At 39.3% G+C, this 15,392-nt stretch overlaps 1 protein-coding gene across 1 annotated transcript; it reads left to right on the top strand.

Moving 5' to 3' along the window:
• Positions 1–2,558: 2,558 nt before the first annotated feature.
• Positions 2,559–8,142, top strand: LOC104910686 (anthrax toxin receptor 2-like). Its single transcript, XM_019614635.1, has 4 exons — positions 2,559–2,645; positions 3,717–3,812; positions 7,573–7,740; positions 7,888–8,142. Exons 2-4 carry the CDS (start codon positions 3,807–3,809, stop codon positions 8,125–8,127), a joined length of 414 nt encoding a protein of 137 aa, XP_019470180.1. The 5' UTR covers positions 2,559–2,645; positions 3,717–3,806; the 3' UTR covers positions 8,128–8,142.
• Positions 8,143–15,392: the final 7,250 nt, after the last annotated feature.

Raw genomic sequence — 15,392 nt, 5'->3', positions numbered from 1 at the left:
TAGGAAGTAATCCATCTCTACATGTGGATAACAAGACAGCAACCTTATCCAGAGTCTTTGTTACTTATCCAATCTGAATCAAGTTCAGGGAAAGTGAATTTAGCAATATTACGATACTCAGTAACTTCAGCTTCGTGCTACATTTGCATTGTTTTCTGCCAAAACTGCATGGATTCTTTGCATTTACTTTTATATTGAAATAGCTTTCTACTCATTTCACTTGAAATATCAGACAGGACTGAGAATATTCTTTGTGTGTGTGTGAATGTGTGCGAGGAGCCTGTGGAAACATAAGGATGCAGGCATTTACATTCCACTTCTGTCAGCAGGGTGAGTATCTGCTACTCAAAGCAGATTATTTTCTCACACCACTGTCACATTTAAAACAAGTTTCATTTTCTAAAGCTATTAGAAATAGCAGCTAATTAATATATTGGTTAGTTTCAAATCAGGTCTACTCTATAACTTCAGGGAATCTAGCAGCTGCCATAGGATTCGATCAGGGAGTCAAACAGAAACTGTCATTGACTCATGACTTTTGAAGTCCAGTGAGGTCAATAGAGTTTGTGTTGATTCATTGGGGAAGAAATTCTGATTCCATCAAAACCAATGGGTGAAGGGCCCAAGAACTGTAGCATGTGCCATAAAGAAAGTTCCTATGAGAAGCTGTCTTTGCTCAGGAGAGATTGCAGAACCTAAGAATCTTACAGCCGTAGAAAGTGCAGTGGTAATACTGTTTAACATGTATATATATCTACCTATGTATCAGTATATCTACTGTTTAACATACATCTATCTGCAACTAGCTTGGTCTTTTTGTCCTGGACAGCTAGCTGTCTTGGCAAGAAAACTGGTGTTTTGGGGGTAATGGTTAGAAAGAGGCAAAAGAGAAAGAAAAATGACAATTAAATAAAGGAGAGAATGTGAACCTTAGTACACTGAAAGTAGTATTTTACTGTTTACTGTTTTAATGCTGTGGAAAATCTTGCTCAGCACCTAAGTATCCCTCAGAATCGGCCCATGATCACTCTGTGTTCTTCTTTCTCTCAAGTTGGGACAGTAATTGCAATCTGGCTTTCAGGAATGTCTGACCAACCAAATAGCTGATTTCTGTGAAGTAGTCTTAGAATTCCCGATGGCTGGTGGGAAAAAATAGTCAGAAATGCTTAAGGAAAAACAATTGTTTGGCATCTTTTTGCAACATCTTACAACAAAGGAATGTCTTGTTAAAATTCATGACCGACTTCCCAATCCACAGGAAGCATCACAAACAAGTTAGTATCTTAAACCAAAAGTACGGTGGAAGCAGGTTTCCAAGGGGGGCATCACTTTTTTGTCTTATTTGATAGAATTTCTGCATCTACTGCTAAAAATACACATCTTGTTTGGGTAATTAAACTCTTGGTGTGACTATGACTTGAAATGTAATCTAAGAAGGAAAACTTTTGATTATTGGTCAAGTAAAAGAATGTTCTTTCATGTATGATGCTATCTATCCATGCAACTACAGATTATCTGCAGGCAGTGGTAGAGTCAATGAAAACACTATAATAATGCAGAGTGAAGAAAATAATACATATTTTAATTAAGGTAAAGTATATAGTTGCCATTGTGGACAGTTTTTGATGGGCTACAGTATAGCAAAAATAGACTTCTTTAGATTCATATTTTTAATTATTTCCATATGATATTCAAGCACAAAAAAAATGCCTTGATGTCACGGAAGTACTTCTTTTTTAGCTTGACTAGCCTGCTTTTCCTGCTAGGGAAGGATGGATGCCTGTACTTCCAGTTTTCACCTTCACCACTTAAGCAACTTGCTCCCTTCCTTTTCCCTCTGTTCACTGTTTGGTGGTTTCCTGTCAATGCCAGGGAACTCCCTGAGATTTACAGTACGTATGTGAGAAAGAGAACAGCAAGAAACTGTAGGTAGAGGTTTAAAAATAGGCGTAAGTGAATTACCATCTGAGTGATCCTTAACCAGTCACAGTTTTAAGAAGCCTTGCAAACCTAACTCCCACTTGCAGGCACTCTATGCTGAGCAGTTAAGGAGCTACATGCTTCAATTATTAGATCTGAAATGTGAGATCTGCGGAAATGATCTAGACGTCGAGAGGTGAAGCCTGAGCTACCAGAAGGCATTTCACACTTGTCATTGGGCCAGAAATTATCCATCAGCATGGCATGGCACAAAGAAGCAGGCATCTTGGCCCAACATTATGCAAGACCTCACATAGACCTACGGCTGCTTTTCCTCCCAGGCTTGCTAATTAACTCCATAGGATTTCATCACTGCCTATTACTTAGAATGACTGAGTCTTATCCGGTCAGGAAGCAAAGTGGCAGACACGTCTGCCCAAAGAGTGTCTGCCAGTCAATTGATTTTATTTTCTATCAGGCGGATGGTGTTAATTTCCAGAAGGCCTTGATAATCAATACCCAAGAGATGTAGCAGTAGTGGTTGCCAGTTTATGAACAGATGTGGGGGACTCAGACGGAAACCGTTCACTCTTAAAAAATCTTCTGCATGCTTTTTAATGGTGCCAGTGCAATTCCTTATGTTTTTATGTTTTTTTTTTTTTTTTCCCTTTCTGCCTTTTTAGGTCATCAAAGATCCCCCTCCACCTCCACCACCTCCAAAAGAGGTAGAGTATAATACTGCACCACACACCATGCTGGGTGATGATACTATTCCTCTGTACTCATTTGTGTTCTGCAAATCTGGCTCCTTTTGTATTCTTTTGTAAATATCTGCTGAACAAGAAAGAACTACCCTGTGAGAAGCCTTAGGCTGAGAGTGGCCAAAGTCCACTTTTCTACTCTTTCTCAGTCATCTCATTGCAGTATGAATTAAGTCATTTAAGCTCATATTCATATAACTGTTTAGTAGCTTTACCTCAAGACAATTTAACATTTTCTCATTCTTCACTGAAAGCAGGAAGACTGAGTTGTCCGTACTTGACAATCCAAAGATTCATCATAAACTTAAAACTGTGTGTTCCCACAGCTTTGGCATTTGAGACAGTGAGAGTCCTTTATAAGGGAACTTATTTTCCTCTTAACAGTAATAACATAGTAGAGGCTTTTCTGATGTCTTCAGTATTTTTGCCTCTTGGTGTTGACTTAGCTAATTGCTTGAGCATATTCAAGTGTGTTCTGACAGCGAAGGCCATGATAAGGTACTTCACTGAACAGAGGCAGCCAAGAGCAAGTTTGACATCGGTTGGCTTAGAAAACTGTGATTGGCTGTGTAACCTTTACTGCAGATCCACTGAATGCTGTCAGCTGAATCCCAGTGACTGGGGCTGATAATCTGGCTCTTTGCAGGCATTACATTTTCAGTTGAGGAAGCTACCACTGATCCTTTTCTTTTTTATTTGTGTGTTTTGCTTGTTTTTATTAATGCAAACAAAAAAGACAGGGCAAATGTATACTGATACCCATACGCAGTGGGATTCCCCATTTGGACTTTCCTAATGGATGCTGCCAATGCTTTTCTCACACAAAACCCTAAGAGAGTATTTCCAAACATGACCAGATTTTGCTTGGAAATGAGTGAACATTTGAGGAACCTAAAAATCTGGTCCTTCACATCTAAGATAGGAAAACATTTTGTCTGTGTACTCTAATAAAAGATACTAGAAAGACACCTACTAAATAAATAAGTAAATAAATAAATATCTTTTAAAAGCAAATGTGTTTGAATTTATTGACAGGAAGAGGAACAAGAACCCTTACCTACCAAGAAATGGCCCACAGTGGATGCTTCCTACTATGGTGGACGAGGAGTCGGAGGAATTAAAAGGATGGAGGTTTGTACAATATAAAGATGATAACTCACTGAAATACAAGGTCTCTGAGGCTGCTAGTGGTGGAAACAAAGACTTTGAAAGTGTACTGGAAATACAATGGTATAATGTTTGCTTCTTTCCCAATGACATAAGCCTTATAACATTTTTACCCTATCAAATAATTTTGACCCTACTTATGAAAGAACAGCTTTCTGTAGTTCCATTTGACTGGAACTTTAAATAGCTGCTTGAAGACATGCTCTTTCCATCAAGCTAATGAGAAGGAGAGAGTGAGAGCCTTTTCTGAATGTTTTGGAAGAAATTACAGTGAAACATAAGTCCTCCAACTGTGGGCCAGCCAAATGCGTTGACAATGGTGACGCTAAGGAGAGGCTTGATCCCAAAGGAACTCACAGCGACAACAGTGCCTGTCTTTGAAGAGACATGATAGCATCATGTTAATTAAAACAGAATGAAAATGTGCATCCTTATGGGCACGTCCTTATGTCAGATTTTACAGTCAAGTCAGCCTTTATGGAATTTGCAAAGCAGTTTTCTGTCTTTAAGTTTAATCTAGGAAACTGTCTCTGAAATTCCCACCTAGGCCATATAGTTATGTCTTGATCAAACTATAAGTGTATCAGCCTAAGAAATGGCTTTGCCTGAGTTCTTTTGAAATGCAGCAGAAGAATGTGCAAGTTTAAAGTTCTATTGTTTATACGTGTTTCCTTCAGCAATTCAGAACTGCTAATTTAGAAGAGTCTCAGCTTTCAAAAACAGAAACCATTTTGTATAGTGCTTTCCAACATAAAGAGTAACAAGCCTGGACTTTTTTAAAGGAGCCATAATGAGCCATAGGAAGAGTTTCAGGATTTATATTGTTATAGTTTGTACAGAGGATCTTGTCAAATGAAACAGAAATCTGATATATATTCAGTGAACACAAATAATATCTCTAGCATTAAGAAATGCGTTCTTATCACATGGCAAATATACGGTATTTTCTTTTCAAAGAAAAGAGGATAAAGTAATAATTAAGTTAGAAAGCGTTATTATCTGTAGTAGGAACAAAGATGTATAGATGTAAGTCAACTTAAACTGCTAATAGCACAGACTCTTGAAAGATCCCTTATTCTGTGGAGCTGTGTCTCTGTTCTTCTCTGGAACCTTTGGGTACTCAGCTGGTCACCTCACCTTAAATGTCACAGCGCTTAAATATGAAGCTTCCTCTGTTCTATGGAACCTACAGTAACGGGGCTGAGGGAAATGCTGGCTTAACTGCCAGTTTCCAGCTGTTCGCACCTTGCACTTATCACTGTCTTAGAGCATGATGAAAGTAAGCAGATCTAAGAGAGGTTATTCCTTACCTGACAATGAGAGGGCAGCGGATTCTGTGGCCAATGAAAAATTGGATGGTCTAGTCGTTACATTTTCCTCAGTGTTTTCAGTTCATACAGCAATTCAATTATGTGATTTTTTTTCTTGCCTCTATGCATTCTGTTCTTCTGCCATTCTCCTGACAGCTTGACTTTTGGGCAGTTTCCTTAGACAGAGAAAAGTAGAGAACAAACTGTTACATGTCCACTTAGCAGTCCTTCCCTACTTCTCTGTGATTACTCTTCTCATTCCTTCCTTCCCCACTACTTTTGCTCCTCTGCAATAGACCATGATAATGTAGCCAGGGTGTTCACTCTTCCTAGATTTGTCTTCTGACACTGCTTCAAAGTTTTAAGATATCATTTCAGGATCTTACTCATTACAGACAATTGGTTTTAATTTCAAAGTTGTGTTGTCAGAATCTACAAATTTTGGTTTCTTCTGGTGAAGCCATTTAAATCTGAAGGAGAAGGTCATTCCATCAGTAAGGAATCTACCATGTATCTCTAAATGGCTTTAACAGTGTTTAAAATACATTTTAACAACCTCATAAAAAACACTGTAAAAGTACCATTGATCACAGTGAAAGATACAGATGCATTTTAATGACTCAGCAGGGTCTACTTGGACATGAAAGCCCATTCTAATATTGTAGAGACAAGACTCCCCTGTGAAAAAAGGATATCACTAAGCAAGCCAAGTGGCGAAGTTCAAAATAACAGTAATGTTCAAAACAATAACCCTTCTAGGAAATTATGGGGTTTTTTTTACACAGGTGACATGTAGCATTATGGTCCAAATCAAGCTCTGTCGTACTTTGCTGCTCTCATTCTCTACACTGAGATTACAGTGTTAACAGACTCTTTGTGATGGTGATAAAATTTTCTTCCAGGTTGTTTTGTATGTTTGAAAGAGGGTAGACTATGGCTTGCCTGTATATTTCCCTCACTTTCTTTATCAGCATGTTTTGCATATGGAACTGAGGATGACAAAGAAAGCAAGCTGCTGCCTTCTCTCATCCCATTGCATAGTGATCTCAGTACAGTATGGTGTCCCTAGCAAGACCTGGAGCAGTCTCCTTTCTCTATCCAGGCAGCAGAAAGAAAACTCAGGCTTATTTTTTTTTACAAAACAATCTTGTACCCCTTTGCAGTGGGAGATTTATTGCATCCCACTGTTTTTCCTGCCCTTTATAAAAGTGTTTGAATCGACAAGCAGCAAGATAGAAATGGCATATACCTACCAAGCAGTTGCAGTGATGCTCTTAATTTTTTCCCTGAGGGGAAGGGTGAGTATTCTTCAATTATTCTTATTTTGATTCATCTCTTTTCATGCCTGGCATATCTAGTTAGGAGATCCCCGGGGGGGGGGAAAGTGTGTAGGTGGAGTTTTGTAAGAATAGTTTGCTTTTTTCAGTCAGCAATTTCATGACTCACCAGCATAAACATCACATTTATGCAAGTCCTACTGTCAAAACTTAATTTGCTGCCTTTTGATTTATCACATCCTCCTTATACTCTAGTTTGAAAGAGGAAGCAGGATGCAGAAAGTCTTGCACTGAACATAATTGGGGCCATTTTTACCAAGAACTTTTAAACTGCAGCCATAACTTTTATATACTCTTTTGGGATGAGAAATTAAGAGTCTTCCCTAGGCTTGTTTGCTTGTAGGATACAGCAAAAATAATTGCTGCACCATGTTTCCAATTACAGTAAGAAATAACATTACCATAGCAAAAATCATCTCTCTTGGAAGAAAGATGTTTTTCTGTACTTTCTCTATATAGCCTGGTAATTAGAACCTTCTAGGGAAGTGGAAATAGGCATTTGTCTCATCAACAGCAATACTCTGGGTTTCCATCCCCTTCCAACTATTTGTGTATGTTTTGCGCTCTTAATGCAGTGATATAGATACTTACAGTTAGTTACATGTTACACATTTACTTATGCAGGTGACTGCTTCATCTATATTTTCTCCAGTATGGAGAACTACTTAAAAGTCTCTGAATAGCACCACTGAGTTTCTGTTCAGTAGTGCTGAAGTAACACCTTCCATCTAAACTGGGATTCTCAGGAAGCACACTGTGTTAGTAAATCTGGGGTGGCTGAAATTGAGGCTTTCATCAGTGTCACGTGAAGGTATAGGATAAATCAGATTTCCTGTCTGCTTTGCGGTCTGTGTGGTGTATGATATGATTTTCTTTCAGTATTTCTCTTAATTATTTGCCTTTGCGAGATGGAAAATCACACTTACATAAGTAAGATGCTTGTTGTCAAAAAGGAGGAGTGAACATTTTCTATTCTCCTGTTAATTCAGAATTTCTTCCAAATTTAAACTTTTTCAGCCATAGTTTCCTGGTCATTTGCCTGCATTGCATTTACATCTAAACTCTGGCTTTATTTAGGTTCGCTGGGGTGACAAAGGATCCACTGAAGAAGGGGCTCGATTAGAAAAAGCAAAAAATGCTGTGGTGAAACTCCCAGAAGAACCAGAAGAACCTTTTCATCCAAAACCACCTAAACCAAAGCCTACCTCACCAGTCATTCAGGAGAAGTGGTACACACCAATTAAGGTAAGCTTTTTAGTCTTCAGTACAGTGTAGTTTTGTACTAAAGTTGGACTTTGTGTGCCTTACTCATCTTACACAGCTGAAATACTGAAATAAATGAGATTTTGTTGGTTTTATCATACTCAGAGTCCTGTTGCTCTGTTGCTACAGGGTCGACTTGATGCACTGTGGGCACTGTTACGAAGACAGTACGACAGAGTCTCTTTGATGCGACCACAACAAGGAGATGAGGTTTGTGCAGCGCGAATGTATCAACTGTGGTGGGCAAAAAAGGGGGATGTTACAGCCAGGGTATATCAGCTGCTGAACACTGGTAATTCCATGGCCTTAATGAAAGAAAGCAGTGCAACAAAAAGAATGGTACAACAGAAAAAAATAATGCATTGGTAAAAAATGTACACTGAAAGATGTGCATTCCTGTGTGTGACACATTTGAAGAGCTATAGGAGCAAACTATTTCCTCTAAGTGAGATGGCAACTTCTTCTCAACACACTGCCCCACCAACAGATGGGCATGGCAGATCAGATTCTCAGTTACCTTAAAGCAACAGTATGTGAGATTTGCTATTTTTGCAACATATCCCATAAAGGCGACATAAGAATTAGAGATGTTAAAGGGAAGGAGTTACTTCTGAGGGAAAGAGAGGTAATCACTCTTTAGGTTATCTGCCTGATAATAGGGATGATGTTTGGTAATAGGGATGATGTTTGGTGCTGTTCTCACATAAGAAAAAGCTTTATCTAGGGATTTACGTAAGACAAGGGCATGCATTGGAAGTTGCAGAATGACAAATCGCAGAGCTGGAGACAGTATCTTTGTATGGCTATCAGATACTGGTGTTAGCGTTCTGGTTGTTATGTCTGCATGTTGTTTACTGCTTGAATGGATTATTCATGTTACATACGGAATAATGAACAGTAGTAATTTTTCATGCAAAATATACAGTACTTTATAATACTTTAACAAGTAAATTCAGTGTAAATAGAAACACTGATGCCTGATCTGGCCTTTCCTGAACAGACTACAATTGTCAGTCAGGCTCTGTTTTGAGGATTTCTGGCCATAAGGATGGCAACTGTTGGAAAATTGGCCTACCAGGGAAGTCATTTTTGGCCCAGTAAGAAATCAGGCATCCGTCCTCTCTGGATTTGACAGAATGACATTGACCAACATCATGGCTTATGAAAAACAGAGAAGTATCTCACTAACCTTCAGTATCCTTACTGGAAAGGGAATAGAATTTCTATGAATGAATTGAGGCCAAAATAACGATCATTTAGGTGTGACTTGTAGTACTGTAGGAATGCTTTCTCAGAAGAAAAAAAAATACACCTCCCTTGTTCATGATTTGCTGGCTGCAGATCCTATGCTGTTCCCCTGGTGAGTTGAAGTTAGTATGATGAGCAGCCACATGTGTGTGAAATACACATGTGCATGCACTTAACTGGGAAACGTTACGGCAAACAGCAGCAAAGCAGCTCTTTCATTTTCTTCCTTTTACTGCCTAGGAATTTGGTAGTTCCCAAAAGAATTCACTGCTGAATTCAGTTCCTTGATCAAGTAATTGAAATTTAAGCATGAAGTATCAAAGCAAATCTTCCTCCTCCCCCGTCTCCCACTCTTCCATGTTGCCAGCTAATGCTGAGGGTGGCCTGGTCAGAGGCTGCATGCAGCTGAGTGAAGGAGCTTTGATTGCAGACGGCAGTCCTTGGAGCCATGCATTTTTCAGCCAGCAATGGTGAGGCTGGGGACACCAGTACAGGTGTGAGCTAGCAGGTTGTCGATGACATCTGCACAGGTCCTCGGCAGCCTGCAGCGAGGCGGCTGGATTGTCAGCAGATGTAGTTGAGAGTGGCAGAACAGTTTTGGTCTCCCATTTGCTGCCTGGGGGCTGAAACACTAAAGGTAGATTGGGGGTGGACACAGCTGCGCTCCCAAACATGCCTCGGGCACAAATAAAGAGATCTAATATAGTTTGACTCTGTTGTGGTGGGGAGATGAGGACGGAGAGCCACTTCAGAGACAACTTAGCACTGCAACATCTGCCGCCGAGTTCCCCGGGAGTGACAGGGGACAGCAGGTACGGATCGAAGTCCCCACACAAACAGCCTCCATTAAGCCATGGATCTTTTGAAGGGCTCCCATCAAACATAGTGGAGTCTGCGGCAGGAGATTATTTTGTTTTCAAAGCAATGTTTTGTTTTCTTTGCTAACAAGATAATTTATAAATGATTCATTATCCCATGTTCCTACTCATATTTATGCTTTCTTTTCTTTGTGTAAGGGGTAAAAAATAAGGAATCACTGTAGTTCTAGTGTAGCTTGTTAAACCACTTAACTGACCAAGAGTTTTAGGCAGCCTTCAGCTCATAATGTTATTTTCAATGTTATTTTGAATGCATGCATGGGGAGCATCTGCTATTGTTTCCATACTGGAACACCTCTGACATAGAGTTTGTATGAGAAAGAAACTTGGCAGTGGTTTGCAATGTGAGCATTAGGGGCCTGTTCTCTTATAAAAATTCTTCAGTTTATTTTATTTTCTGATTTATGGTTTAGCACCTAGAGGTTGTCATTAGAGTTCCTCAAATACTTAGTATAACCTTATAGCTTGCTGTAATTTGTACAAAATTCTTTTAAGTCTATAAATGGCCCGTGGCAGTCATACTTAAGATTTTGCACAGTCAGAATGTGAACATATGTGGCTGGGAAAAGGAAAAAAAATACCACAGCTCATTCAACAAGTTTCTATAGTAGAACTACAGGGCATTTCCAGCTTTTTTGTATGTTACCAAAAAACCTAAAGAAAAGGTATATATATACACACACACACATATATATAATTTTAAACCTGTTAGTGTTTACATGCTTCAAAGATGAATATGTAGTAATGGCTGCAAAGTTCATAGGAACATCTGTTCAATGTAATGTTAATTTGTGAGCGTCTCTACGTTATGCAAAAGAATCATATTTTGTGTTGTAATTCTGTTAGCATCATAAATTCACAGTTCAAAAGACTTTGACAGTATGATATTCTCTGAGATGAGACCCATGTCGCTATTCCCTTTGTGTTTGTTCAGTAGTTTCTACGCTGGGCACAGGCAGAAAACATCAAATCATTCGTTCAGTCTGTCAATTAGAGAGTATAAAAGGAACTGTTAGAAGGCTGAGGCTGGTAGTCCCTTCACTGAGAGTGAGCTCACTGTTTTAAATCAGAGACCAACTGCAGTGCCTAGGAGAACCCCAACTTTCAGTTCTACACCATGTTTTAACAGTTACCAATGAAGAGTTCAACTGTTTGCACCTAGCAGCAATTTGATTACCATGGGATACTGTTCACTTGAGCTCTTAATTCAGTGATAATATGGAACGATGTAGAAGCAATGATACCAAAGAAAACATTGGCTAAGAATTTTAAAATAAACCCAAGAATTCATAAAATAATGCTTATCTTTATCTGGGATCTCTTGAATGGCTGAAGTGGTTGGAAGATGTAAAAGTGGTTATAAAGTGAGATGAGAAAAGAGGTAAAGAGCACCTCTTCTTCTTAAATGTTTTCTTCTTTCTGCCATTTCTCCAAGCAAGAATTTGTGCAGACGGAAACTGGAGCCAGTGTTTTTCCTAAACTTCCAGAATAAGATTACTGGTAAATTATTAAGTTCACTTTCTGAACTTAAGTTCAGTTTAAGTTAAAGAAAATGGAAGGGAACATTTTAAGAGCAGTAATTTCAAACTGCCCCATTCAGACTGAATCCAGATGTTGGTCTCCAATAGAACGCAATGCATCCTTGTGAGTGAAGCACTGAATGAGATTTCAGAAAAAGCAGTAGCAGTCATGTTTATGAAAAGACAATGATGTCCCAGTATTGTGAAAAATAAGAATATTTTCCCATAGGTGTAGGCAGTCACTTTGGTACTCCCTGCCTTTGTGTAGATGAGAGCTGTTGCTTTTTTTAAAATGAGCCTTCAGAACTCAATAGTATAAGTACGAACACTTCTATGAATGAAGTAAGTGCCTACGTGGTTCCCATTACTGCAAGTAAACAGCAGCTGTACAGGCGGGTGATGGTCCTGATGGAAGCAGTGCCATACCAAAGTATAGCATGTATCTCTGGTGATGTCACGACAGGTTAACAGAACATTCTAAAAAGTGGAGCTGCCCCCATAGTGTGTGCAGCCAGAGGAATTCCTGCTGGTTTTAGTAGTTTAGAAACAGCTGAGTGTGTTAGGCCTTCTAAGATGCACCCTACCAGGCATTGCTGTAACTCGAGCTGTGCTGACAGCACAGAGGGAGTGCCTGTTAAGAGAGGGAAAGTCATGTGAATTCGCTACAGCTGTCAAACACCGTCTCCAGCAGCCCAAAGAGCATTACCATTCTTTCCACCCCTGACCCCCTCCATGCTGTATTAAGAAGAAAACATTTCATTTGGCAGCTCAGTGTCCCTCACCATTTGTTTCATTCTGCACCGTTCGAAGGGGGGAAGATGGTTTCCTTAATTCCTCAACACAACCTCTTATGGAGCAGATTGCAGTAAAAAGTTATATTTGATTACTGCCTGGCTTCCAGCAAAGAGAATGCTGTGTGTATTCAACCAAACTCAGACATAAAACAACACCCAGCTCGGACACAGCCTTTACAGGGAGGGAATGTGAATTTTAGTTTATGTGAATGTTGAGTGTCTCATTAGTGCAGCTTACTAAAGACTGATCACCTTCACGATGCAGCAGAAGAAAGCCGACAGGTTAATTCAGTCACTGCCATCCAGAAGAGACGTGACAGCTTTAACTGTCTTGTGCACCCAGATTTATGAACTAGTCCCATGCTCTTAACCAGATTAGTTCCTTTTCCATTAACTGCTGAAAGTAGGGCAGCTGTCCGAGCGGCTGGTTGTAAATTCGATAATGTCTGCTCTGTTAATCTGTAGGCTTTTCAGATGGAGAAGGCAGCAGATAACAGGATTAAAGTTTCACGACCCAGGGTTTTCACAGCCCGATATGCGGGCGCAGGGGGATAGAGAGTGACTTCTGTCATTAATCTTAATTGATTGCCAAGAGGTTTTAATCTGGGTTATTAATTAGGAAGATCCTTAACATACTGTCTACACATCAACATCAGATGCTCTTTTGGGACTTTTGGGACATATGGCATATCTTATATTTACATTCACACAATTTACACATACGTATATTTCTGTATGAAGTGCAGATATATATGTATGGATGTATACAAATAGCAGTAAGAAACATTTGGATGCAGAGGCATCACATGCTCTCTGGCAATATTTGATGAAAATCAAAAAACACAGTGCACACAGGTTACATTTCCACATAATAAACAGGTACACCTCTACATTCATATGTCTTTGTAGCCATTTTCATTATATATGCCATTTAACTAGACTATTTTGCAAATGGATATATCTGATATGCAGATTTGCATAAGATTGGTGTTTAACAAATGTGCAGCACGTGTTGTTGTGTGCCTCTGGCCATGAAGACACCTACAGATCTCAAACAGAAACATAACCATTTCTATCTTTCACAGTTTCCTGGAGCTTAGGTTCATGCCTTCACTCTTTCCTTTTTTATTTTTAAACAAGTTACTGCTAGACAGTCAGAATGAATAGAGGTGTAACTCCCCATAGCTGCAGCTATGTAACTATGTGATAAATCCCATAACACTGCTTTGATGTTTACCAAAATACCGTATGCAGGAGGAAGTATTAAATTATGGATTGAGCATATAAACTAGGCAAGAAGAGAAAACACCATGACAGAGACCTGGCACTTGAATTTTGTGTAGATGCAAACTGCACTGTACATTTCTGTAGCTCGTAAATGGATGATTGTTATATCATTAATCACATATATCATTATATCATTCATCGCATACACAAAAATAGAGCCAAGGGGCTGAAAGTTCTTTCATCATGCCCATGCTGAGTATTGTGTTACCACTTTAAACGGTTAGTCACAACTTTTGCTCGTTTCCCATACTAAATTGATCCAGTCTTCCTTTAATAGTGATGTATTACCTATTGCACTACCACAAAGGGGCATCCCATAAATGCACCCAACTTCCAAGGATTCACTGTGGCTTTCTGCTTCGACCTGAATTTCATTGGAATTAACTGGTGAGCAATTCCAGCGTAGTCAAAATCTATTCCTTTTAAATAATTGCTCAGTTATTTTCCTAGCAAGGTCCCATTTGTGGAAGATTTACGGCTTTCATCTTCCATTTTCTTGCTCTTGCAAGATCTTCCTCCTCTTCAGCAACCTCTCTAACTCCACTTGGACTACTGGGACTTGTGAGCATTAGTGCTGCTTTGTATTAGTCATTCAGCAGTCAGTTGAGCTGATCTGTAAATTTTCACTTAGCATCTGAGATGCTTCTGCTGAGCAGGAACAGCACAGTAACAGTGGACTTCCCAAGAGGGTGCCTCACTTATCTGGCATATAATCCATTGCTGTGATGTCTTGAGAGTTTGTCAACAAGCTGGGAATGATTCTTGTTAGCAGACTGAAGAAGAGATCAGAATTTGATTTCAAACAGTGGCACCAATTCTTCCACCTCATCACAATTTTGAAATCCAAGGATGAAATGACTTTAATGACTGTGTTTCCTCGACATAGCTCTGGGTTTGCTTTTCCGGAGGGTCACAGTTAAGAAGAAGGAACTAAAACAATTTGAAACCATGTTGTAGGCAATATAAACACCACATGTGGATGAAAAGGCATCCAATTGGCTTATGCACAATCAATGAAGAATTTCCCATAGTTGTGTCCTTACTCCTTTACTTTTCATTTTTTGACAACATCTAAATGAAAAGAGTTTATTTGGAGCAGAAATAATGCTTTACTCATTCTAGCCCTCATGCTCAAAATGATTATTAGCAGTGGTAGAGTTCATTGGAGATGGGATTCTCCATAGCTGTAGAAATGGAAGGTTTCAGAACTTCCCAGCGGTGGTCTGGCATGTTTAACAAGATTCAGACTGTGACTTCATTGCCATTTGGAGAAAATCAGTACAAATACTTCATATCAACAAAGACAACTAATGATGGAAATCAACCAATCAGGTGTGAGAGGGGATCCGGGATAGGAAACCTGAGGTCAGAGTGAGGTGGGAGGCTCAAACTATTACTGAGAGAAGAAATAGGCTACCTTTGCCTTTGACATTATGAGTTCTAATTCTCTAAGGAAAAGGAAAGCTTGAGAAAACATCTTGAAGAGTGCATTTTTAGAAACTGAGTCACTATGTGTCACTTTGAAGTGCTACCTGCAGGTATGTGTGGCAGCCTGGACCTCAGAGTTGTCTATTCACTTAAAATGAGATTATTATGAAGTTGTGCTCGGTTATTGCTATTTGAGGACCAAGTGTGCATAAGCAGCTCCACCCAGATACTGTCATTGCATCATAACAACAGTGGCACTAAGCCTGAAAATAGCTGCATATCCTAATAATTTCATGTGTGTAAATCCTCTCATTAGTTTTAATATAACATTATCAAAAAGAAGGCAGGGTGATGGAGCTGCTCCATAATCTTGACACTGATTGCATAAAAAAAAGTTTGGAAGGACTTCTGCTAAATGTGAGTGTTAGAAGCGGGTAGTGCAGAAAAAGAAGATTTTTTTTTTTCATTTTTTTGCTTCT

The sequence above is a fragment of the Meleagris gallopavo genome, chromosome 4, assembly GCF_000146605.3.
Source record: "Meleagris gallopavo isolate NT-WF06-2002-E0010 breed Aviagen turkey brand Nicholas breeding stock chromosome 4, Turkey_5.1, whole genome shotgun sequence".
Classification (NCBI taxonomy): Eukaryota; Metazoa; Chordata; class Aves; order Galliformes; family Phasianidae; genus Meleagris; species Meleagris gallopavo.
Note: the sequence above shows the minus strand (reverse complement) of the source record. Positions and strands in the feature narration are given on the sequence as shown.

What these genes read in the sequence shown, in the direction of transcription:
- LOC104910686 (XM_019614635.1), top strand. An exon ending in AGTGGTACACACCAATTAAG is followed by an intron (nt 7,741 to 7,887) that starts GTAAGCTTTTTA and finishes CTGTTGCTACAG; the next exon opens with GGTCGACTTGATGCACTGTG.